The following is a 26108-nucleotide window of genomic DNA, read 5'->3' as shown; positions in this document are numbered from 1 at the left end:
AATGTATACTCGTGCTTGCATTCGGATGGACTGTCTAATATTTGAAAGGGTTGAAACATAATCATAGTTAAACTTGTTGACCCATTACTGAGACATGTAAAACTTTATAACAAATGGAAAATTTTAAATTAAGTTTTAAAATGTTAGATTTTGTAGTGACATTACATGCAAAGTGAAGATGTCACCACCATCATCATGACCATCATCGCATCATTATGGTCATTCTTTCCCTCTGTACCAATCATCATCATCATTTGTCTGCATTCTTCCCCTCTGTACCAATCATCATCATCATCATTTGTCTGCATTCTTCCCCTTTGTACCAATCATCACCATATCATCATCATTCCTAAATTCTCCCCCTTTGTACCAATCATCACCATCATCATGACCATCATCATCACCATCATCATCATTTGTCTGCATTCTTCCCCTTTCTACCAATCATCATCATCATAACCACCACCCCATCATCATCGTCATTGGATATCACCTGGTGCAACTGTTCTTTCAGCCTACCCATCATCATCCTCGTGTGTGTATGTATGATCACCCCCCTTATCCATCTTTTATTTGATGTGCCTTCTGGTTTTAGTTTTCTATCATTGATTATTGATAGGCAGGTTGTAAGGACGATGCCCAATAAAAGAGATGATGATGAGCTTGGGATGCTCCTAAATTAGATTCATCATGCTACATCATCGCCACAATCCTACTGCTGAAAGCAAATGGCAGGAGTCACCATCTGGAGCACATTATAGCCTAGTTGAAACATGATATGGCCAGAGAAAACAGGTTTAAAATTAGATTGAATTTCCGGTAGTTCGCAACATGCGTGAACATGCGAAAGAGGATGCCATTCTCAAATATATTATTGCAAATAAATAAATAAATAAATTACTGACAATGCTGAGACAATCAGCAAAAATAAATAATGCACATAAGACCATTTTCAGAAACTATAACACGCCTTAACCTTCAGCTGCAATCTTCAAGCCTCTGCCCAGTGGTAAGTGGCAAGTGTGCTACCATCGCCCATGAATAGATTGGAGTAATGAAAATGGTCGAGCTGCCACCGTCCAGAGCAGGAGGCCTTCACTCTTTAAAGAGCTCCAACTGCTAAGTTAGACGAGGGCAAACCAGGAAAACCACCCCCAGTGGCTTCACTAGCAGACCGGTTGATCTTATTTACTGATCAAGCCCAGACAAGAATATCGGATCCAATTTCCATGTTTGAAACAGGAACATCCTCGGAGTCCTGCTCCACAGCTTGTCCATCTTCTAATGCATCCAAGTATGGCTCAAGTAGATCGGCAGACCTTTCACATTGAATGCCATAGTCCTTGAGAATTTTGGATGATGCAGTATTTGCTGCTTCCCGCTCCAACACAGCAATGAAATTATCATCGAACTCGAAAATCAAGTACTCGTCTTTGCATGCTAGGGAAATCACAGAAACAAAAGCAAATAAAACTAGGAGAAGTTAAAACTTCAAATGACAAAAATATAAGTACAAGGTAGGCTTACAGTCAACAAGATGTGCTAAATGCCTTATGTTTCGCACTCTGATCCCGTTGAACTTTACAACCTGTAAAGGTTCCATTTGCAATTAGTTACAGAATCTTGACAATCACAAATAAAAACTAAATTTCAAGAAAAATGAATGTGTTATGTGCCTGCTGATTGCCCACGTCCTCGTATCCTATATTTGCTTCGTGCGCTAACACCTTCAGCGAACAAACACTGCCTGTTAGACATTCATTTTGTCTGGACACTTCAATGAATAAATATGAACTCAAACCTGTGATAGTATCACAATCTCTTCTCCCTTAAATTTTGGGAAAGAATATTGTGCCTTAGCTAGCAGTTTCAGCTGGAGGGAAACAAAATTCAAACCAAAAAAGAAAAGAAAAAGGAGAAAAGAACATAAGTATAACCAATGTTCTAGCAGGGCAGATATAAAAATAAATGTATTTAATATGAAATCAAAGTGAATGACAAGGTAGGCATTTAACATGATTTAAACTTACCCCTATTGAATCTTCACACTCCTCACTGCAATTCACAGGATCAAGTTATCAGCCAAGTATGAAGATGCTACAGTTCAGATTTTTGAGATTTATCTGTTACAAAAAACTAATTATCAGAATGTCTAATGCAGAAAAGATATCTTACTCTATTAAAGGTTCTGAAAGTGGAGTGAACACCAGCCCAGCCACTATAAGGTATGAGGGTTGTCCTCCTTCAATATGATATGGCACCTTACGCCATGAAACATGTCAATCATTTTACTGATGGGGGAATTGGATGGAGAAATATGAAGATAGTTCCTAACAAATAAATGACTATACCAGATGGACACGAGGATACAAAACTGTTTGAACTTTCATAGGTGCCCCTCCTCGAATAATTCCAAGCTCTGCCATGTCGCCTGCAAATCTGAATAGTCCCAACACTATTTTAGAACCAAGATACCATGCTGAGTGGATAGGTTACAAACAGAAAAAAGAAGAAAAGGAAAGAAAACACTTTCAGGGCCTCGTATGTTCACTCTTATGATGAAGTGATGTGATTATTTACTTCTGACTTATCAAGTAGCGGAATGCAATACGCTCTGTGGACCGGAATGGAACGGTTCCTTCACATCCTACTGGTACACCATCAAAGCTTACTATTACATCACCCTGAAGAGCATTAATAAGTCAATGGGTTACTATCATGCAGGGACTGAAAATTTTGTGGAATCCTACATATTTGAATTCCTTCAGAAACAGAAGCGTATGACAATAATCAGATGTAGAATGCTATCTGCATTTTCAGGTAATATTAACGTGAGATGAGTGAGAAGTCCTTTCAAGTTGTACAAGGAACTAAACCCAAAAGGATAATGTCCAACACATAAAAAAGTACCCTTATTACACAGTACAATGAGATAAAATGAACTAAATACCCCTCACCAACAGGTAAATACGCATATGGATCTGTAAATCCGATGCTATAAAAATAATTGGCATGCTTATAATAAAAATGAGTAAGCTTTCTGGACATGTCTATGATTTTATACTAGAGGTAATGGTTGAGATGTACAAGAAAAATCAGATTGAATCTTGTTTCAGCAGTGTGCCTTACTAATCAACTATGTCACATGGGTGCGGGGATTCGGCACTTCCAAAAAACCCGGGTGCGGGGGTGCGGCAGGGGCAAAAATGTAAAATATATATATATATATATATATATATATATATATATATATATATATATATATATATATATATATATATATAGTGTATATGTATGAATGTATGGTAGCTGTTAAGGTCCATGACATTTATGCCCAACTTACTTTTTACCATTTTTTTATCTTATATGGTTGTCCCCAAAGATGAAAGTGATGAGTTGTGGAGCCTAATTCATTGTTTTTGCCCTTGCAGGAAGGGGGGTCCGGGGGCTCCCCCCGGTGCGGGTCACGCTGCGCGGTTAGCAGGCGGGGGTCCAAGGGGGGCCGCCCCTGTCAGGGGGTTATAGGGGGGCAGCGCCCCCCCCCCCCCCCCCAAAGATTTTTTTTTAAAATTCCGCAGCCCATTTCATAGGGCAAAAAATAAAAAAAAATCCAAAAAAATGGACAAAAAATGACCTTGGGTGCGGTCAACGCACCCAGGGTCGGGTTGACCGCACCCGGTGCTGCACCCGCACCCGCGTCGAGTCGCGTCGACGCGGGTGCGGCACCCTGCTAGCCGAATCCCTGTGACATAGCTAATCAACTAAAAGCTATCCTCTTGCCTTATATAGAGATGGTACCATTGGAAGTCAGACTCAACTGCCGATCACAACCATATATACATAAAAAGAATATCATAATTCCATATATACATAAAAAGAATATCATAATTCATGACTGTGAGACATGTTAAAAAATATATATATATATATATACACTAGGGGTATTTTGGTATTTTTCCTGTTGTAATAGGGACAGCTTAGTAGGGTCTGTTTCGTATTTTTGTCTTTTTTATTTTCTATTTTATTTTTTCAGTCAATATGACTGTTGGGGCAGTCCAACTAGTAGTTGGACTGCCTCCCTTAGCTCCTTGGCTCTATAAATAGGGCCATTCTCCATGTTGTTAAGTATGCTTTTCAAAGCATATTTGTGATCCAATACAATTTATATTTTTTATATTGTGCCTCTTGTGTGATTTGTATTTGGTGATTGTCTCCATTGTGAGATTGCATTTGACCCATTAATAGTCTTTGTGTATTTATGGTCTCTTGTAGCCCTTGGTGGCATTTGATTGTGTTTGCTATTACTTCATTTCATGGTATCAAAGCCACGTGCTCTTGTAATTCAAGAATTATCTTGATCTAGCTCTCTTGGTGAGAATCATCTTCTTCATCAAAATCATGGCCAAGAGGGAATCTTCTGTCATCTCCTTCAAGCTCAATGAGAACAACTACTCGATGTGGTCAACTGCTATAAAAAATCATATCAAAGGAAAGAAAATATGGGGTTTTGTTAGTGGATCTACTACCGAACCTCAATTAAAGTTAAAGAGGAAAGAAGAAGACCAAATGAAGAAACATGAAGAAAATAAACAAGTTCTAAAGGAATATCAAGACAAGTTGGAAGATTGAGAGGCGACCAATGCCCAAATATTCTCATGGTTCATGAACATCATGGAATTCAAGATAGCCACCAATATTATTAGATTCAAAAAGGCATGTGATGCATGGGTATTCTAAATAGCACATGTATTCAAAGAGACATGACTCACTTATACAATTTCCAAGAAAAGGCACATTCTATCAAGCAAGGAGATAGAAGTGTTAGAGACTATTATGGTATTTTATCTTCTATATGGGATGAATTAGCTATGCTAAAACCAAAGTGAAAAGGTTTGACAATAGACATGATGCAAAAAAGTTGATAGAGAAAATCTTTTCTCCTTATTGTATGGGCTTAGACCAGAATTTGAGCAAGTAAGGTCATCTCTTCTTCATAGAACTACTGCACCTTCTATAAGTGAGGCTTTTGCCGAAGTATGTCAAGAGAAAACTACTTTTGGAATGCACAAGACTAGTGATGAGGTTCTTGTCATTTCAAGACCCGAGAACCATGTGAGAACATATAAACCTCCTCACTTTGAGAAAAAAAATTAATGAAGGAGATTTTGAGAAAAAAATTGGAGGAAGAAAGATCATTTGTCATTTTTGTAATGAACCGGAGCATATAAAACCAGAATGCCTAAAACTCAAAAGAAAGGTGCTCATGGTGAGTGAAGAGTCTCCCAAATGAGAAGAATCAAGCAAAAGAGGCGACCTCAAAGACTTGACGATCGCTCAACTAGCGGAGGCCGTTTCACAATACCTAAAAGCCACCCTATCTACATTCGATGCCATCGTGTCTACCTCTTCCCCTCCAGGTAAGTCATCTTGAATTTTAGATTGAGGAGTTTCATTTCATATGACACCTAATGAGTCCTTACTTTCCGATTGCACAAATTCATATTTTTCATGTTGTCAACCGCCGATGAAACTTCTCTAAATGTGAAAAGTATAAGAAATTTGAAAAACTTTTCAAAAGATTAAAAAAGATTTTTTGTTCCAAATGTTGGAGTCATTCAAAAACTTAATTTAAACTTTTTTTTGGTTTCTCAAATTTTCAATTATGGGTGTGAGCTCTTCTTCTCATCTAAGGTTTGTTGGGTGCAAAATCTCTATTCAGGAAAGCTGATTAGGCAAGGCCATGAAAGAGGAGACCTTTACTATATCGATTTTTTGTGTCTTCCTAAAGAATTTTTTTATAACTATGCCAAAGAAATGGACTTAGATCTTTTGCATAAAAGATTAAGGCACCCAAGTATATCCAAATTATCTCTTTTTCCGTTTTTGAAAAAATATTGAAAGGAAAAAGACTTTGTTCATAATGATTGTATACTTGAAAAAATGAAAATGTTACTTTTTGGATCCAAAACCTTTTTTGTCTAATGAACCTTTTGAATTGGTGCATTCGGATGTATGGGGTCCCGCTCCCGTTATGTCTAAAGGTGGATTCTCATATTATATTACATTTATAGATGATTTTAGTATACATACTTGGATCTACTTCCTTAAATTCAAATATGATGTGTTTGCATATTTTAGGGATTCTCATAATCTTGTGAAAAATCAATTTAAGACAAATATTAAGATCTTCCGCTCCGATTTAAGGGGAGAATTTTTCTCAAATGAATTTCAAACTTATTTAAAAACCCATGGTATTGTTCACCAAAAATCTTGTCCTAGAACTCCTCAATAAAATGGAGTTGGCAAAAGAAAGCATTGTCATGTTGTTGAGACTACTAGGCCATTACTTATTTCAAAAGGTTCTAAAAAGATTTTGGGCTGAAGTCGCTCTCACTGTGGTTTATTTGATGAATATATTGCCTTATCAAATTTTAGAAAACAAGTCTCCAATAGAAAAGCTTTTCAAAATTAGTCCGAACTTGAAAAGATTAAGGGTTTTTGAATGCAAGTGTTTTGTTCTTCTTGAAAAACTTGATAAACTCTCCCCAAAAGCCATTGAATGTGTTTTTTTTTATATGCCGATAACTAAAAAGGCTATCGATGCTATGACTTGAAAAATGATAAGGTTTGTCTCTGGGAATGTTATTTTCCTTGAGAAAAGAAAATAATTTGATCTTCGAGAATCTAAGGAGGAATGTGGTTAAGCTTTCTTGTTTGATTTATTGCCCAAACAAAATATTATAGTTGATGATAATTGTAGTGTTGATGAGGAACCAAGTAATGAACCAAGAGATGGTAGAGAACCTACTTATGAACTTATACATTACTCTAGCCGTGGTGATGGGGAGCATCCATGTGCACTCGATAAATATAGTCAATCACTTGAAATAGAGAAATCTAGTCTTAGGTTATCCAAAGTTCTGAATGCATATCTAGACCACCAAATAAGTTTCTCTCTAATGAATCCTTCTCTCCTGACTATAGGACATGTCTTTTAGCCATATGTTCATATCATGAGCCTTCAAGCTATAAGGAAGCTAAAGACATAAAAGAATGGGTTGATGCCAGGGTTACTGAAAACACTATTAGCATCGTGGAAGCGTGCTTCAAGAATGCATAGGGAAGCACACCTTTAAAATGGGAAGCGAGCTGATTCCCAGAAATGGGAATCGCGTTTCTTGATATTTTTGAGCTTGAACATTTTTACCCTTTATTAACTATTTTTTACCAAAAACTAAAAGAAATTAAGTTTTTTAAAAAGGCAAAATGGTCATTTTCAAAAAATTATGAAAAAACCCCAAATTGAGTAGAGTTTTCTTTCATTCAAAAATCCTCTCTCTCTCTCTCTCGTTCTTGGTGATCTCTGACCTCCAACAATGGGTGTCCTCAGGTACACCTCTCTCGCTCTAACTCTTTGTCTCTCTTCTCTCTGACTCTCTCTCTCTCTGTCTCTCGCTCTCTTTGTCTCTGACTCTCTCTCTGTCTGTCTTATTTTTTAATAGTGATTTTTTTAAGGAAAGTCATGGGGATAATTTTACATGTAGTGTTTGCTTCTTTTCTCAATGTTTCTTGAACCCTTGCATGCATGGAGCATTGCCATGTGACTGCTTATAGAATCTATAAAGCCAAATTGTTGCATTTCCATGCATGAAAAGTCCAAAGACTCTGAACATAATCAGCGTGCTTCAGATATAAAGGCTCGTATCTATATTTTTTCCCCAAGTTGATGAATGCTTTGATTTATGATTTGTCTTTTCCTAATCCATCTTTCATATATCCTTGAAATGAATCATCTGACAGAACAACAGTAGGAAGCTACCTTATCTGCAAGAGAGTAAAAATTGCAAAATCAAGGAATTAGGTGCATTCATGGAATTGAAAAAGAAATTCTGATTGTTATCACGAAATTCTGATTGTTATTATTATTATTGTTGTTGTTGTTGTTGTAAGTGTGGTAACAGAATAAAAAATGAGTTGAGGCTAGGCATCTTTGATAGCATTTTCAATATGTTGGAGCTACGTGTATTATTTATTAAATGCTTGCAACATGATGCATTTGTTAAATGGTTGCACTTGCATATATGATTTAGCTCTGAGATTAATAGATCAACTTTAATGTTATCTACTCATGTTTTATTTTGTCAATGATAACATAAATCTTATATTTTGGTAAAGTAAGAAAAATATAATTACATTTTCGCTTTCCTTTCGATTCCTCTTTGCTTCCTTTTCGCTTCCCACTCGAATCCTAGGTCGCTTCCCCTTCGAATCCGGATTCGTTCCGATTCGATTCCTAGGTCGCTTCCGAGACAATTCCCGATTCACTTCTAAGTCGTTCTGCGCTTCATGCTTCCTAAAATTTTAGAAGTGCCTAGCTTCGCGTTTCTGCTTCTCAAATCATTTTCCGCTCCATCTTCTTTGACTGACAACTCTAGTTGATACAATGAACTTAAAACTAGAAACATTACATAAAGATAGTACTTGGAAAATTCAACCTCTTTCTAAGGAAAAAAAAGCTATAGGATGTATGTGGGTTTTTAAAATTAAAACAAAGAGTGATGGATCACTAGAAAGTTATAAGGCTAGGTTAGTTGCAAAAGGGTACTCTTAGAAATATAGTATAGATTATGATGACACCTTTTCCCTAGTAGCTTGTATGACCAGTGTTAGAACCCTAGTTCTTGTAACATCAATTAGAAATTGACTCATATACCAGTTCGATGTTAAGAATGCATTTTTAAATGGTAATTTGAAAGAAGTCTACATGGATCCTCCCCCTTGTCTAAGCATTGAGAAATGTATGGTTCCTGCCTTCGTAAAGCTTTATATGAGCTTAAACACGCCCCTAAAGCATGGTATGATTGGTTCAGTAGAACTATGTTAAATCTTGGTTTTAAATCATGTTATATTGACACTGCTCTTTTTGTAAGATCTACAGGTTTCATGCTTGTTATTCTACTCATGTATATTGATGACATGATTATCGCTAGGAGTGATAAGAAAGAAGTTGAAGAAATTAAATTTATGCTTCAGAATTTTTTTTATATGACTGACCTTGGTTTCTTGAGATATTTCTTAAGTATTGAAGTAACCTATTCGTCAAGAGGATACATCTTATCTCAGATAAAGTTTGCAACTAATGTTGTTGTCCGTTCAGGAATCACAGATGAAAAGCATGTTGACACTCTAGAAGTGATCAATGCTAAAATGAGAGTTGAAGATGGATTTTTGTTGGATGACCCAACACCTTATTGGATCGCTAACATATTTCTCTATTACTAGATTAGATTATGCGCATGAAGTTCATGATGCAAGTCAATTTCAACATGCACCAACTTTGGTCCACATGAGTGTTGTGTTAAGAATAATTTGATACATTAAAAATGCTATATCTAAAGGGTTTTTCTTATCCTCTTTCTCATCATTAAATCTTATTGCATATATCGACTCTGACTGGGGAGGAGATCCCAATAGCTGACACTAAACTACGAGTTTTTGTGTGTTCTTAGGTGATTCCCTTATATCCTGGAGATGTAAAAAGCAACAAAAGACGTCATCCTCTACGGAAGCTAAATACAAAGTGATGACTACAACAAAAACCGAGGTTGTGTGGCTAAGGCCTTTGATTAAAAATTTGGGAGTTTATGTCTAAGAATCTTTAAAAATATGTTGTGATAACAAAAGTGTCATATATATTGTCAACAATCATACATTTCATAAACAAATAAAGCACATCGCGATAGATTGTCACTACGTCCGGGAAGAACACTAGAAGGGGACAATTGATTTACTATATGTACCATTTGAATTTCAGATCGTGGATTTCTTTATTAAAGCACTTCCTTTACCACAATTCCTTTTTCTCCTTTAACAAACTTTTGGTGATCTCATTGCAAGTTTGAGGGAGAGTGTTAAAATATGATTATATGTATGGATATATATATATATATTTATTTAGTTATATAATATCAGGGGTATTTTGATCTTTTCTTTATTGTAATAGGGACAACCTAGTAGGGGCTGTTTTGTATTTTTGTCGTTTTTATTATTTTTTTCAGTCAATATGACTGTTAGGGCAGTCCAACTAGTTGTTAGACCAGTGTTGTATCGTACGATACATATCGTTACTTTTGGGTTTTGCGATACGATATTTGTATCGAGATACGAGTGTGTATCGTACCCATATCGAGTGTATCATATGATACACCCTTGTATCGTACGATATGGGTCTGGCACACTTAAAAAGGACCCGAAACTCGTTTTTTAAGTTTTAGGTTTTAAAGGCCTCTTGAAGGTTGATTTCTACATTTCTCTAAAGGCTGTTAGAAGGGAACCCACGCACCCTAGGAGCCGTGAGATCGATTTGAAGGCCGATTGGTGTGCAAGAGAGAGAGCATTTGCGATTTTCTCAAGAGTGCATTTCCACCATTTTTTCACTCAAGGAAATGGGTTAAGGTAAAAAATCCCTATTCTTTACTTCTTATTGAGTTTTTTTAAGGGAAGGTGGTATAAGAGGATCCAACATCGCAATAAAAAACTCAAATAATGAGTGAAAACCGATTAAAAATCAAGTGCAACTATTGTCAAATTTCTTTTTCGGGTGGTATCTCTTGGTTGAAGCATCATTTAGTCAGGATACATCATAATGTGCAAGCATGTACGTCAAGGAAATTGTTGGATACTAGGAAATGACAATGCAACAATTACTTGAAGATCTGAGAGGAAAACGACGAGAGATAAATGAGGCAAAAATGAGGTATGCAAAGCCCTAGGAGGATTTGTATTACGAAAATGAGCTTCCTACTTCTGATCCTACAACCCATAACACATGATCAAAAGTAGGAAGTTCTGCAGTGAAGGGGAAAGGTGTGGTTGGTGCCAGAAGTAGTGTCGTCATGGGCACAAAAAGAAGAGAAAGAGGAGGTAGAGCTAGAGGCTCTATTAGGAGATTTTTTTCTCCTAAGATTGCCCCTGGGGCGTAGCCAAACATTTGTACTGCTATGACTTTTCAACATTTAGTCGAGCAGGCGGATGCCATAGTTGGGAGATGATACTATGATGCTTGCATTCTTTTCAATGCGGCAAATTTCTTTCATTTTCAGGCCATAACAGATGTCATAACCAGTATTGGGCCTGCATATAAAATGTTTTCATATTATGCTTTGAGAGAAAAAGTTTTAGATGCTAATGTGAAAGAAGTGAATGCATATTGTGATGAGAAGCAATCATGGAGAGAAACTGTGTAACACCCCAAAATTTCGAACTTGTAAACCTTTTTGAAAACGGTTTAGAAAACTAAAGAATCCTTTTTCTTTTCAGAGTTTATTTATAAATTCAGCGAAAACATGTCTTTGAAAGAAAAGAGGGCAAGTCGACAATCTTGGGTACGTTAGCTAAAAGCGCACAAATGACAAAGGCATAGCTTGCAAATATCTAGATGAAAACATTCGTATTATAAATAGTTTCAAGTTGTACAAAATTTGGATTTCCTTAAGAAATCCGTAACAAAAACCCAAAACGATCAGGACAAGAGCTGCGAGTGGTAACAGTGGATCCTGAAGACATCTCATAATCGTGCCATCGCCTGCTAAACACCTAATCATCACCTGTACCCATAAAATGAGTTAGTTTCGTAAAAACTAGTAGTTACACAAGTAGACAAAAATGTCTGAAAGAAGCATAAACAATTAATTATGCATGATGAGTAACCAAGCAGTTATCGAATTAACACGAGCAATTTAATAGTATGTGTGAAAGTTTAACTAGCACATGCTACACATTATATCAAAGCATTTAATAATGAATTGAAAATTACTAAGCATTAAGCAAAACAACAATTCTATGCTTATAGGTAGAGTGCACAAGTTACTTTATGTTTCATCATTAATTGGCCTGCGAGTACGCGCAGACGCGATTCGTAAAAACAACTGAGACTAGTTCGGGCGTCTGTTATTCTATGTATTTTGAATAACCCGAATAGCTAGTTGAGTCCGCTCCTAAGGGGACGACCGTTAGCCGAGAGAGAATTCCCCAAAGGCGTTCGTGGCTATGGATGCATCCTACTTTTGCAGAAGTTCAAAAGATCTACTACCTAGGATAATGTCTGGTAGTCTCATCCCCTAACTCCGATGACTGGGGACACCGAGTCTTTGCTCGTAGAATGGTTGTTAACAACCTGTCCATCGAAGTGTGTGTACCAATCCGTCATCTCCCTTAACAGACAACAAGAAACGAATGGGTGTGTCAGGGGTTACTTAACCAACGACCCATTCTACATGCTCTGGTCTTTTGACCCAATCGATCATCTTACCTGTGAAGGCGAAAATCAATCAATTTGTAATGTCGTTTACCAATGTGCTCATAGCACTGGTTGAGGTCGTATGACCGTCTCAAACATCCATCATATTACTCACATGACATGCATGTCTATGAGCACATTACGAGGAAGGGTTCTAGGTCCTCAATAGGAGCCTCAACAACATAATTTTCAAAGATATAATGTCATCATTCTAAACTTTTGAAATGACCAAAATCATGTGCCAACTTATGGCAGGCGATTTTCTCGAATCTCGTATTCATTATCGTAGTGTCAACATGCAATGCTAATTTTGACACTAATAACGATAAACAGTGAATGCGAATTTCACATGAGAAAATTACGCTCACAAGCTTGCTCGAGTCCCGAATTTTGGAAAATCTCGAGCTGCGCCAAAAATACTAAACAGAGTACAAAAACTACTCCTTCCGAACGCTTAGATTCGGGAAAACCAATTGTAATGGCGCAATACCCAAAGCCTCCAGCGTTATTTGTAAAACTGTTCAATCGATAAATCAGGGTTCTTACAAGGGATCCCTTACATCATCGAGGTTGCAAAGTTTAAACCTTGCTATTCCTCGGTCGCAGGCGCGAGGTGCAAGCCCACACACGTTCCCTGAGTTTGAAACTATGAAACTCCATACGAAGAAATGCTACAGGATAGTATGTGCGATAGCAAGGTGAAAACAACAACAGTAATGAAAAAAATGCAAGAGCCTGAGCGCGACGGCAAATTTAAAGACAAAGCAGAAAATGCGAAAGCAAAAGCCTGGGCGCAAAGCGCGGTGGTAGACAGGGAACAAGAAATGCGAAAGCAAAGGACAAGGATCGCGAAACCGCGTTCTTGAGCTAAACAGAAAGCAGACAAAGTAGTAAATGCAGAAATAAAAGCCTGGGCGCAAAGCGCGACGGCAAATTTAAAGACAGAAAGCAGGAAAATGCGTAAGTAAAAGATAAGGATCGTGAAACCGTGTCCTTGAGCTAAAAGCATACTTATATACTTATATGTATGTAAATATATATTTTAATTCTTCTAGTCTTTAATTATTTAAGATTGGTTCAGTTATTTAAGTCCTTGTGCAATTTCCCCTACCTCAGGGTGTTGCGAAAAAGAGGTCGCCTGCGAACGTAAGTGATTGCAGGTTCAGTTCGCGGGGCGCGTACGGGCTCCGTTGCATAACTGCAAAAACATGACTTTTTAGAAGGCAAATAAACGAGCAAAGGTAGAGAGGAGACTCGGCTTTTTCGCAATACAAGGCAGGGATCAATGGTCCCTGCCGACCTGAAACAGAACGTGATAGGGTCTAATGACCCATGTCGCCAAAGGAAACAGGTGCAGAGGCCATCGGCCCCTGCCGGATATTTAAAGAAGGGCAAGAGCCGAAGGCTCCTGCTAGTTTTAAAGGAAGGGCAGGGGCCATCGGCCCCTACCAGAAAGAGAAGGGCAGGGGTCGATGGCCCCTGCCGGAAAAGTAAAAAGGGTAGGGGCCGATGGCCCTTGCCGAAAAAATGAGCAGAGAGAGGGAGCGCAGGGGCCAAAGGCCCCCTGCGGCTTTCAAAAGAGGAGACAGGGGCCAATGGCCCCTGTCGGTCATTGAGAAAAAGGGCAGGGGCCATCGGCCCCTGCTGGACTTAAAAGAGGAGGGGGGGGGGGGGGGGGCAGGGGCCAAAGCCCACTGTCGATGCTTTGGAAAAACAAGCAGGGGCCCTTGCCTGCAGCTGACGGGAAAGGGGGCAGCGAGAGGGAGGGGACTCACCTGAGGCTGCCAGAGAAGTGGGAGGTCGCCGGGCGGTGGTTGTCGAGATGGGAGCTGAGAGAGCCGACGGATGAGGGTCGTCGAAATGGGAGCTTGCCAGAGAGGGAGACGTCGCCGACGGGGCTCGCTGGAGAGGAGAGCGAGGGAACGAGGGAGAGATGCAAAGAGGCGAGAGAGAGAGTCGGGGGAGAGGATTCAAATGCCTCTCCCTCCCCCCTCCCTCGCCCTTTTATAACGACACAGGGGGCGGGCGACCCCCTGTGTGTCACCCACGGCCAACCCCTGAAAGCCCTTTCGATGGGCAGGGCTGGCTCGGGTATGGATCCGGGTCGGGTCATCCCAATTTTTGTTTGTTTGTCTGGGTTTTACAAACTGGGTGTAGCATCATGCCATATGGGTGGACAGACAAAAAGTCAAGGGCCTTGATAAATTTTTTTGTCTATTGCCCCAAAGAAACTATGTTTTTAAAGTCAATCGATCTGTCTGATATGCCCAAGACAACAAATGTATTGCTCAGAGTTTTTGATCAAGTTGTGCAAGAGGTTGAACCTCAAAATATTGTGCAATTTATTATTGATAATATAGCAAATTATAGGACAGTAGGTAAAGAATTGACATAAAATTTTAGGTCATTCTTTTGGACCCCATGTGCTACCCATTGCATAGACCTCATGCTTGAGGACATTGACAACATAGATGAGGTACAATAGATAGTTGAATGCTGCCACTAAATTTATTTACAATCATGCATGGGTTTTGAGCCTAATGAGAAAGTACACTGATGGTGCTGAGTTGATTCGTAGTGCAACTACTAAATTTGCTATGATTTTTTTGACAGTGCAAAGTCTAGTAAAATATAGAGCTACACTAAAAAAATGTTTTCTTCATATGAGTGAAATGCATATTTCCATGCACAAAAAAGAAAGCCTAGGGCATGATATTGTATTTCGAAGTGAATTATGGGATTCATGCATAAAGTTGTTGAAAATAACTATACCTTTGGTGAAGGTGTTTCCATCGGTTGACAATGAAGATAGACCAACCATGGGTTATCTCTATGAGGCCATGGATAAGACAAAAGAGACCATTAAAGATAATTTGACGGGGAAGAAAAAATTGTACATACCTATATAGAACATCATTAATCATAGGTGGACTGGGCAACTCCATCTGTAAAAACCATTGAATTTTTTTTTTTTGGGTCGGACCCGGGTCCGAACCGGGTACACGCCTCCCCCAATGCTTATTTAAAGCACGAAGAGGGAAGGGGTTTTCATTAAAAAACCCTTCCCTCTCTCCCGCAGCTCCCTCACTCGTTGTTTCTCTCAGTCCCCCGCCACTTCTCTCTCCTCGTGCTCTCACCCTCTTTCTGGCCGGCAGACATCCGGTGAGCTCCTGTCCGACGAACCCCTCTCACCCTCGCCCGACTCTCTCGTTCGCCTGCCGACACTGACGCCAGTGACCTCCAGGTATGCTGTAATACCCGAAAGAAGACTGATTTTATAGGATTTGGGCCTAGAACCCATTACCCGGATCCATAAGAAACCTACAAAATGGGTATTAAAGTATACGTATAATAACAATTCTAAAATAAATAAATAACTAATATTATTGGTTATAAGAAAAATAATAGTAAATTTTTTTGTAAAATGGGTCGGATCCATAGTTGGACCCACATGGATCCAACTGAGGATCTGCCATTCATGGGCGACCCGGATCCATTTTAACAATGGACCCAATGTCGCGGGTCGCGGGGCTCGGACCCGGACCCGGACCCGGACCCGGACCCGTGTGAGTGCTTTTAAAAGTTACGGAAACAAGAATCGTGCCTAGGGCACGATTCTTGCAGAAAGATCAAGAGAGGAAGGGGGGGATTCCGCATGGCGTAACCAACCCCTCCGACTCTTCTGGAGGGAGAAGAAGGGGTCGGACCTCGAATAAAAGGGGAAAACCACCCCTCACTCGACATTATGGTCTCCCCCCCCCTCTCTCTCTCAGTGTGCGTGTTAGAATTGTATTTGTCTTGGATATGGATCCAATATGGGATCCATATCCGTACGTATGCTCCCCCATACTTGGGCGGTGGCATACTTGTAAATCTTGTAATGTTTTCATGTATTTTGTTTAGAGGTGTAAGATCCTATATATACATAATTGAAGAGGGACACAGATCATTACGTGCCCTACTTTTCTCTCTCCTTTTGGCGTCTTCCTCCTCTATTCCTTTCCTCTCTTCTCTTTCATTACTTTGATTTTCAGATTGAAGATTGTTCTCCAAAGCTTGAAGGCGCTCTATCTTGAAGACTTATTCAGATTCTTACATGGTATCAGAGCAGAACGTCACCTGCACAACCATGTCTGCCCTCCGAGTTTCCTCTCCCAACTCATCTCCCAAAAGTTAACCCATTCCAACTATTTGACGTGGAAACGTCAAATAGTCCCTTTCATTAAAAGCCATTGTCTATATGGTCACATTGATGGCTCTACTCCAGTCCCGCCTGAATCGATTTTGTGTGAAACAAAGGATGCTACTAGTTCGGTGACTGCTACAGATAATATCCCTAATCCGGCATATGCCGTATGGATGGCACATGATCAGGCTTTAGTTGCTTATATTACTTCTACTCTCTCTGAAGAAGTGCTTGCAGGTATAGATGATGATATCTCAGCTTTTCAATTATGGAATATGCTTGCAAATACATACTCTCAAGTTTCAGAAGCTAGATATCTCCAATTGAAGCGTCAATTTCAAAGCATCAATAGAGGCTCCAGATCTGTACTTGAGTATCTCTATGAGATTAAAAATGTCAGCGATCAACTTGCCATTATTGGTCATCCTATTTCAGACAAGGATAAAGTTCAGCAGGCCCTCAGTGGACTAGGGTCAGAATTTGATATATTTTGCACTGCTCTAGAGGTTCTTCCTACTTTACCCTCTTTTGAAGACTTAAAGGCAAAATTGATCCAGCATGAGGCTAGTAGAGTTCACAGGCATGATGCTTCCCTTTCTACTTCACCTAGTGTTTTAGTTACTTCTACACATGGTATGTCAGGACAGCGTGCACATACTTGGGCTCACACATCCGGCCAAGGAAAGGGTATTCTTCCTACTCCTCAGGGCAGTACTCCTGTTAACATGCCAAAGCGTATCCCTACATGTTTCTATTGCAACAAGAGAGGACATGTTAAATCTGAATGTTGGCACAATCCTCAGAACAAAGCCAAGGGAGGTCGACGTGATCACAGGCCCACCCCCTCTACCACTTCTAGATCGTCTTCCTCCTCCTTCACGCCCGATGCACAACAACTCCTAATGACAGCTATGTCTAACCTGAATCTCAAGCAAAATGATGATGGTGTCTAGTATGTGGATTCTGGTGCTGCCGCCCATGTGACAGATGATGCAGGTAAACTCTCTAGTGCTTCTCCATATTTAGCAAAAGGTTCTGTAGTTACAGGTGATGGCACTCATCACAAAATTACTCACATTGGAAATGCATATGTTTCTTTGCCGCATACTTCTCTTCCTTTACACAATGTTTTAGTTGTCCCTAATGTCAAGAAAAACATTATTTCAGTATCTAAACTCATTGATGACTCTTCCTCATCAGTTAAATTCACTCCTTCCTCTGTTTTTGTCAAGGATCCTCTCACCAAGACGATATTCGCTGAAGGAACTCGTGAAGGCAACATGTACGTCCTCAAAGAAGCTCCTCCAGTGTCCAAGTCCAGTCCACCTGTTTCCTTTCCTATTAGTCCGAATGAAGTTAATTTGACTCAAATTGATATGCCCTCTGTTTGGCATAATCGATTAGGCCATTGTAGTCATTCTTTTATTTCTAGTCTTGTTATGGATGGATTGTTGCACAAATCCAGTTTGAGTCCTGTTAGTGAGTCAGGCATGTGCTCAAGTTGTCAACTTTGTAAGAGTCATGCCCTCCCTTTTAATTCCATCAATAAAAGAGCTTCTAAATTGTTTGAGATGATTTACTCTGATGTTTGGGGACCAACTCCTGTCTCATCTTCTTCCGGCAGTAGATACTATGTCATTTTTGTTGATTCTTTTTCTCGCTATACATGGATACACTTCATAAAACACAAGTCTGAAGTGTTCCATCTGTTCACTCAATTTCATGCCCTCATTCAAAACAAATTTTCATCCAACATAGTGCATTTTCAATGTGATGGTGGTGGTGAATATTTATCATCTGAATTTACTGAATACTTGCTAAATCATGGCATCACTAGACAGATATCTTGTCCACACACACCACAGCAAAATGGCATTGCAGAACGCAAGCACCGGCACATTGTAGAGACTGCCTTAAGCATGCTCCATGACACTGATCTCCCTATGACTCTATGGACTGAGGCATTTCACACGGCTGTTTATGTTATAAATCAATTGCCTTTAGCTCTTCTCGCAGGGAAATCTCCTTTCTTCCTTTTGAATCATGAGCATCCTAAGTATGATGAGCTTCGGTTTTTTGGATGCATTTGTTATGTTCATGTTGATTCCAGCCTCCGGAACAAACTTCAAGCTCGGGCTGTTATGTGTCAGTTTGTGGGCTATGCAGATCATTATCGAGGCTATAGGTGCTATAATCCCCTAACAGGTCGTATACATATTTCAAGACGTTGTTTTTGATGAACTCAGGTTGCAGTTTCACACTTCTTCCAAGGCTCTTCATGATTCAGCGTCCAGACTGTATGATCTATGGTTATGTGCTGATATCTTAGGCGATGGGATTCAACCGACCACCTTCCCAGCCCCTTATGACAGTACTCACATTGAAGCAGATATGTCTGATGCCCAGATGAATGATCCTCCTTTAGACAGGTTTTCTGGCTTGGTTTATTCTCGTCGCACTCCTGCCTCTACTACTGATTCTGCCATTGTTCCTTCCCATCCACGAAGGTCCACTCGAGTGAGGCATCCCGTGGATAGATGGGTAAGCTATGACACTTTCACTTTGGATTTTCAGCTTTTTATGACCAGTTTGCATAAACAGACTGAACCAAAGTGTTATTCTCAAGCCTCTAAAAATTCCCGTTGGATTGAAGCTATGAATGAAGAAATGGAAGCCTTGAATGAATGTCAAACATGGGAAGTTGTTCCACGGCCAAGGGATAAGAATGTTGTTGGGCCTAAATGGGTTTATAAAATCAAATATAAACCAGATGGCAGTATTGATAGGTTTAAAGCTCGACTTGTGACTAGAGGTTTCACTCAACAACATGGCGAAGATTATGATGAGACTTTCAGCCCTGTTGTTAAGATGAGTACCATTCGAGTTATTCTTTCTCTTGCAGTTACTCTTGGATGGCCATTACATCAACTTGATGTCAAAAATGCATTTCTTCATGGTTTCCTCAAAGAGGACGTTTACATGGAACAGCCACCAGGATATGCTACTAATGATTCTAATTTATGGGTATGCAAGTTGCACAAGTCATTATATGGGTTAAAACAGGCTTCTCGTTCATGGTTTGAAAGGTTCTCCCTTCACATTCAAGAAGCTGGTTTTCAGAAGAGTGCCCTTGATCATTCTCTATTTATCTATCACAAAGGAGGGATCACCACTTGGTTATTGATATATGTGGATGACATAGTTCTCACGGGTAATACTTCCTCTCACATCGTTCAAGTCAAAGAGGTGTTAGAACAACACTTCAAAATGAAGGATCTCGGGGACCTCAGATACTTCTTGGGTGTTGAATTAGACAGGACTGATGACTCTCTCACTCTTTCCCAACACAAGTATGCCCTTGATATTCTCACCTCCTCTGGTATGACTGATTGTAAGCCCATTAACACGCCCAGCATTTTGCATGCAAAGTTGAACGTTTCAGATGGCAGTCCTGCATATCATGATCCGACCTTTTATCGCAGTATTGTTGGGAAACTTCAATATCTGACATTCACTCGGCCCGACATTGTATATGCTGTCAATCAAGTTTCCCAATTTATGCATGCTCCCACAGACACTCATATGGAAGCTGTCAAGCGTATCTTACGTTATCTCAAGGGGACTATTGGCGATGGACTTACTTATAAACGCATGTCTCCTACTGTGGATGGTCATATTATCTCCTACTTACACTGATGCTGATTGGGGAGGCGACCTTGATGAACGCCGATCTGTTTCTGGCTATTGTGTCTTTCTTAATTCTAACCTTGTCTGTTGGAGTAGTCGCAGACAACGCGCCATTGCAAAATCCAGCACAGAAGCTGAATATAGGGCCATGGCTGCTGGCACTGCTGATGCTACTTGGCTTCGTCACCTCCTTGGGGAATTATCTCTTCCTATTGCTCAGTCTTCCGTGTTGGTTGACAATCAGAGTGCCATTAAAATTTCATTCAATCCCATACTTCACAGTCGTACCAAGCATATTGAGATTGATCAACATTTCATTCGTCAGAAAATAGAAGATGAGGAAATCTCCCCTGCATATATACATACTTCTGAGCAAGTTGCTGATCTTTTTACCAAAAGACTCACTGGATCACAGTTTTGGCATTTGAAGAACAAGTTGGGCATGATGAAAACTCATGCACAACTTGAGGGGGGATGTTAGAATTGTATTTGTCTTGGATATAGATCCAATATGGGATCCATATCCGTATATGCTCCCCCATACTTGGGCGGTGGCATACTTGTAAATCTTGTAATGTTTTCATGTATTTTGTTTAGAGGTGTAAGATCCTATATATACATAATTGAAGAGGGACACAGATCATTACGTGCCCTACTTTTCTCTCTCCTTTTGGCGTCTTCCTCCTCTCTTCCTTTCCTCTCTTCTCTTTCATTACTTTGATTTTCAGATTGAAGATTGTTCTCCAAAGCTTGAAGGCGCTCTATCTTGAAGACTTATTCAGATTCTTACAGTGCGCACGCAGGAGAAAGGGGCTCCATCGCCGGCAAGTTTCGGCTACCGGCTGCCATCGAAGGCCACAACGAGCACCCTCCTCCACGACAGTGGAGAGGAGCGACACCAGCCTACATCCTCCCGCCACGGCAGCCTCCGATCGTCGAAAAATCACCGAAAAGGTACAGTGCTTCTATTGATTTTGGGCGAGGGATCGAAGATGGGTCTCGATCTCGTGTGATTCTTTGAGAGGAGGGGCTATGGAAACCTATTTTTTTTGGGTAATACAAGAACTGTGTTCTTGGCACCTTTTCTGTGTTGTTTTTGTTTTCCAACAAGGAAAAACACAGGTTGGGCCATTGAGGTTTCGTGGGTAATGGCCGACCATGGAATGTCTCCCATGGCCTGAGTCTTTTTCCCCTCTTGTTTCTTCGCCAAATTCTCTGTTCTTGTGTTTGAAAAGAAAATGCTGTGCATGCTAATGAACCCAACTGATCTTTGTTGTTGAAATCTTGGATCGAATACATGATTCCAGACTTGATTTGTATTCGCTGTCTCCATTTGAGTATCGCATTCTTAAATGGGATGTACATGCATATGCGTAGATAAAAGGGACATATAATGACCATGCTTGGATTGGGTCATCAAGAATCAGAAATTTGTTCCAATTGTCTGTAATTATTTATTTATTGGCACTTACTGTCATACTGTGATATATCAAATATGAAGACAAATTTATTAGGTGCACAAGCATATCCTTGTGTGCAACCTGTACACATGACAATGTAAGGTACAAAAGAGATGCAATATGAGATTCTGGAAACCTACCTTGGGTTGCCACCAGATTTACATAAGAATTGCTGATTTACCAGTGGTTCTAGAATAATAAAGCAATGAGGGTGTAACAGGAAACTGCACACATGAGTTGAACTATACTTTTTACAGTCCCATTCATATTCAGTGTAATGTGTAAATTGGGCGCATTTGTCATGTTGGCTGATTGAATTTTTGGTTTGTTTTCAAAAGCTTATTGAGAATTGACTGCCTTCGTTGATGTGTTTTAAGTTACCCATTTACAAAAATCTTGGATATTCTCACTGATATTTCAGGTTGCTCATTGACAGAATCTTGAATGTGTTCACAATACTTTCTTTAGGCTGTCTATTGATAGAAGTTGGAATATCTTCACTTATATGTTCAGGTTTCACATTGACAGAATGTTGGACATAAACCTAATATCCTATAGCCTGAAGATTGTAAGTATTTATGTTATCCCCAATATTATTATCTTTGGGATCATCCTTGTATCTCCAATCTTCAATTATTGAGGAGTCATGGTCGACATTATCCATGTAATTTCGATATGATGGGTTGATTTGTAGTCGGCTGGACTGAATTGATTATTTAGCTAGGAGGATGGCGGGTCCGAGATTGATAAGCCCGACCCACTTCTCTGGGAAATACAGAAACTTATACTTTTGACGGGTGAAGATACAAAATGTTATCTTGGTACTGCATTATCCTGATTATGTAATCATTAATGTGATCATGGATCGATTATTGATATTTTTGTAAGCATGTATGCTTGATGAGAATGTGTAATGTATGTGCACACTCATACACTCAAAAGAAGTATGCATTGGTGAATACACGTATGTGATGTAGGTAACACACATAACAAGGATGCATATGAATGAGAAATGACATGCTTATGATTGAGTTTATATTTGGCACTTTGGCTTAGTGTTATGAATAAAACACTACTTTGGTTTTATTATATAATGCATCGATGGCCTAAATGGACATCACTGGCCTGGAGAGCCGTGAGTTTGGTTTCTTTTCACATATGTTTTTGACTGCATCACTTAAACCACATAAGTTGGTATGGCACACTAGTACACTGTTCCTGTGGTCCTCACGGGCTGGAGTTCCGTAAGGGTTCCTGCAAGGGAGGATGCGGGTTTTCACTTTTGCATATGGTGTTGCAAACTTAAAGAATTGAGGTAAATTAAAAACATAATAAAAAACAGTGTAATATATGTTCTGGGATCATCCATCTGGAGAATGTAGATCTTAGAGAACCGGTTTTGGGGAGACTGTGAGGATACAAAAACTCCGTGTGCGTAATTTTGTCCCCTGAACCCGATATTGAGATTCCTTCTCCTGACCACGGTTTTAGGGAGAGTCCGCCACTTTACCTGGGGGTGGTGTGTTTTGACACAGTTGTTGTTTTTGATACCAAGAAAGTGACACATGTGGGCGTGGGGTGTCCCTTGTGTCCTCAACATTAGATGTGGAGGTCTAATGTTCCGATGGATGGTGTTGTTTCCTGATATCGGTCGAGGGCGAAGTTATGAACCCAGTAATAAAATACAAATTGTGCGCTAAGCTACCCTGGAAACCTAACTTAACCTCGGGGCTTGTACCCGTTTGGTGTATCCGCGGGCAATGATAATTAAAAAGAGGAACCTAAAGTTGTATGCATTTAATACGGCATGCATATGAAAAGGAAAAAGGGAACTTAAAGGTAAGATAATAAAAAGATTCATGCATCGAAAAGAAATCATGCATTTTCCTGTCTGCACTAGATCATGTATAATTGAATTGTTCTCTAAATCATGATATGATGGTGGGTGTATGCAATTTACTTTCTAAAAGCATGCTGAAAGATTTGGTTACTTAATGCTTGCTATATGCTACTGCTTTACTGTTCCCTACTGGTAAGTATATGAAACCTGTCGCATGTATGATTTCTTAGATACCGCAAACTGTTATATCTGCACTCACTCAAATTATTATACGAGATCTTATCCATGTTCTTTGTCTCACTTGGTTTCTTAAAAAGTAGTTGTACTCAGAATTTCGGTTCTGACACCCTACTTTGTTGGTTTTTCAAAAGAAATGGTGAGCAATGAGGTTGGACTGACTACTGGGAATAAATGAGAGTTATACTTGGATCTTGACAGTTTCAGCAGGGGACATAGTGACTCTTTCTTTTGTTTCAGTTCTTCTTGCTTTTTCAGTTGTTGCTTCATTTTCAGTCGAATAAAACACTGTCTCTGAAATTTACTCTTATTCATAAATAAAGAAATTGTTTTGGTTCTTATGGATGATGGTTGTAAGTTCGTTTGTGGTGTTTGGCTATCCAGTTGGAATTGGAACTGTGAGGACCCTGGGTCTCTGGGAAGTTTTCTGCACTGTTTAAAAACAAAAAAAATATTCCGCATTTTCAAAGGGTATGAGTTGGGGTCGTTACATATGCCCCTAACCCTCTTCTTCTTCTTCACCCCCCTTTTTTTCTTCTTCGGCAGGGGCAAAGCCCTGCCCCAATCCTTTCTCCTTTAGCAGTGGAGGGGTCGAGCCCTCTCCATGCCTTCTCAAAATACGAGGGAGGGGCTCGGCCCCCTCCCTGTTTCCTTTTTCGCCAGGGAGTGGTCGAGCCCCCTCCTTGTCTCCTTGTTTAACGGGAATGCAAAGGAGGGGCTCGACCCCCTCGCCTTTTCCTTTTTCGCCAGGGAGGGGCCGAGCCCCCTCCCTGTCTCCTTGTATGGGTTATGGGGAAGGGGCTTGCCCCCCTCCTTGCTTCCCTTTTTACGTAAAGAGAGGGGCTGAGCCCCTCCCTACTCTTGTTTGGGCCTGGGGTCGGGTTCGGCTCATTAGTCGAGCCCACCCTTCAGCTTTGGCCACTGCAGGCAGGGCTGGGCTCGGTTCGACTGTCGAGCCCACCTGCCTCTCCTATTTTACCTTTCGAGCTTATTATACATATTCATGCTTTGCTATTTCGCAGCTTGCACGACGGATCCCGCTCGCTCAACGCGGCCCGAGCCCTTCGTTACTTACACACGAAGGCAAGTGCAACCCCGAGACTCCCCAAGGGGGTGGAAAGTTGCACAATGGACTTTGGACAAACTGAACTAAGTTAAAACACTAAAAATGCAAATTAAACAAGTAAATATATATGTATATATATTTATAATAGTATGCTTTTAAACTCAAGGACGCAATTTTGCGATCTTTGTCCTCATTACTTTTTGTCATTTACTTTCGCCGCTGCACTTTAGTGCCCAGGCTGATTTCCTTTATGCATTTATTTGACTTGATACACGGTTTCATGTATCAAGCATCACTTTTGTCATTTACTTTCGCCGTCGTGTTTTAGTACCCATGTTGATTTCTTTTATGCATTTATTTGGCTTGATACACAGTTTCGCGTATTAAGCATCACTTTCTGTCAATTACTTTCACCGTTGTGCTTTAGTGCCCACGCTGATTTCCTTTATGCATTTATTTGGCTTGATACACAGTTTTGCGTATCAAGCATCACTTTCTTTCATTTACTTTCGTAACCACGTTTTAGTGCACAAGCTATTTGCTTTTCTGCATTTACCTGCTTACGCATTTATTTAGCCGAAGTACGGTTTCGTACGTCGTGCATTGCTTTGTGCATTTACTTGCTTATGCCTCTATTGTTGGCACGTTTATGTGGTCGAGGTACGATTTCGTACCTCGTGCACCGCTTACGCATTCTTGTGCCCAATGTGTAACGACCCCAACTCATACCCTTTGAAAATGCGAAATAATTTTTTTTTAAACAGTGCGGAAAACTTCCCAGAGACCCGGGGTCCTCACAGTTCCAATTCCAACTGGATAGCCCAAACACCACAAACAAACTTACAATCATCATCCATAAGAACCAAAACAATTTCTTTATTTACGAATAAGAGTAAATTTTAGAGACAATGTTTTATTCGACTAAAAATAAAGCAACAACTGAAAAAACAAGAAGGACTGAAGTAAAAAAAAGTCACTCTGTCCCCTGCTGAAGCTGTCAAGCCCAAGTACGACTCTCATCCATTCCCAGTAGCCAGTCCAACCTCACTGCTCACCATTTCCTGTGAAAAATCAACAAAGTAGGGTGTTAGAACCGAAATTCTGAGCACAGATACTTCTAAAGAAACCAGGTGAGACAAAGAACATAGATACGATTTCATATAATGATTTGAGTGAGTGCAGATATAACAATTTGCAGTGTCTAACAATTCATACATGCGACAGATTGCATATACTCACCTGTCGAGAACAGTAAAACAGTACCATATATCAAGAACTAAATAACCAAACCTTGCAGCATGCTTTTAGGAAGTAAATTACAAACCACCACCATA

The 26108-nt window shown here is 39.9% G+C and overlaps 1 protein-coding gene across 1 annotated transcript in view; it reads right to left on the bottom strand.

The window, feature by feature from the left end:
• Positions 1–779: 779 nt before the first annotated feature.
• LOC149820725 (protease Do-like 2, chloroplastic) overlaps positions 780–26108 on the bottom strand; it is a 142831-nt gene continuing 117502 nt past the window's right edge. The window contains exons 14-21 of the mRNA XM_089983881.1: positions 2581–2684; positions 2352–2439; positions 2176–2261; positions 2031–2055; positions 1802–1873; positions 1677–1727; positions 1528–1588; positions 780–1440 (exon numbers count right to left, since the gene is read on the bottom strand). Of these exons, the coding sequence (XP_089840007.1) occupies positions 1196–1440; positions 1528–1588; positions 1677–1727; positions 1802–1873; positions 2031–2055; positions 2176–2261; positions 2352–2439; positions 2581–2684 (732 nt within the window). The 3' untranslated portion in view covers positions 780–1195. The remainder of the gene's footprint in view (positions 1441–1527; positions 1589–1676; positions 1728–1801; positions 1874–2030; positions 2056–2175; positions 2262–2351; positions 2440–2580; positions 2685–26108) is intronic.

Source organism: Nuphar pumila, chromosome 12 (assembly GCF_984573655.1).
Source record: "Nuphar pumila chromosome 12, dmNupPumi1.hap1.1, whole genome shotgun sequence".
Taxonomy (NCBI): domain Eukaryota; kingdom Viridiplantae; phylum Streptophyta; class Magnoliopsida; order Nymphaeales; family Nymphaeaceae; genus Nuphar; species Nuphar pumila.
This window is presented reverse-complemented; position numbering and strand designations above follow the sequence as displayed.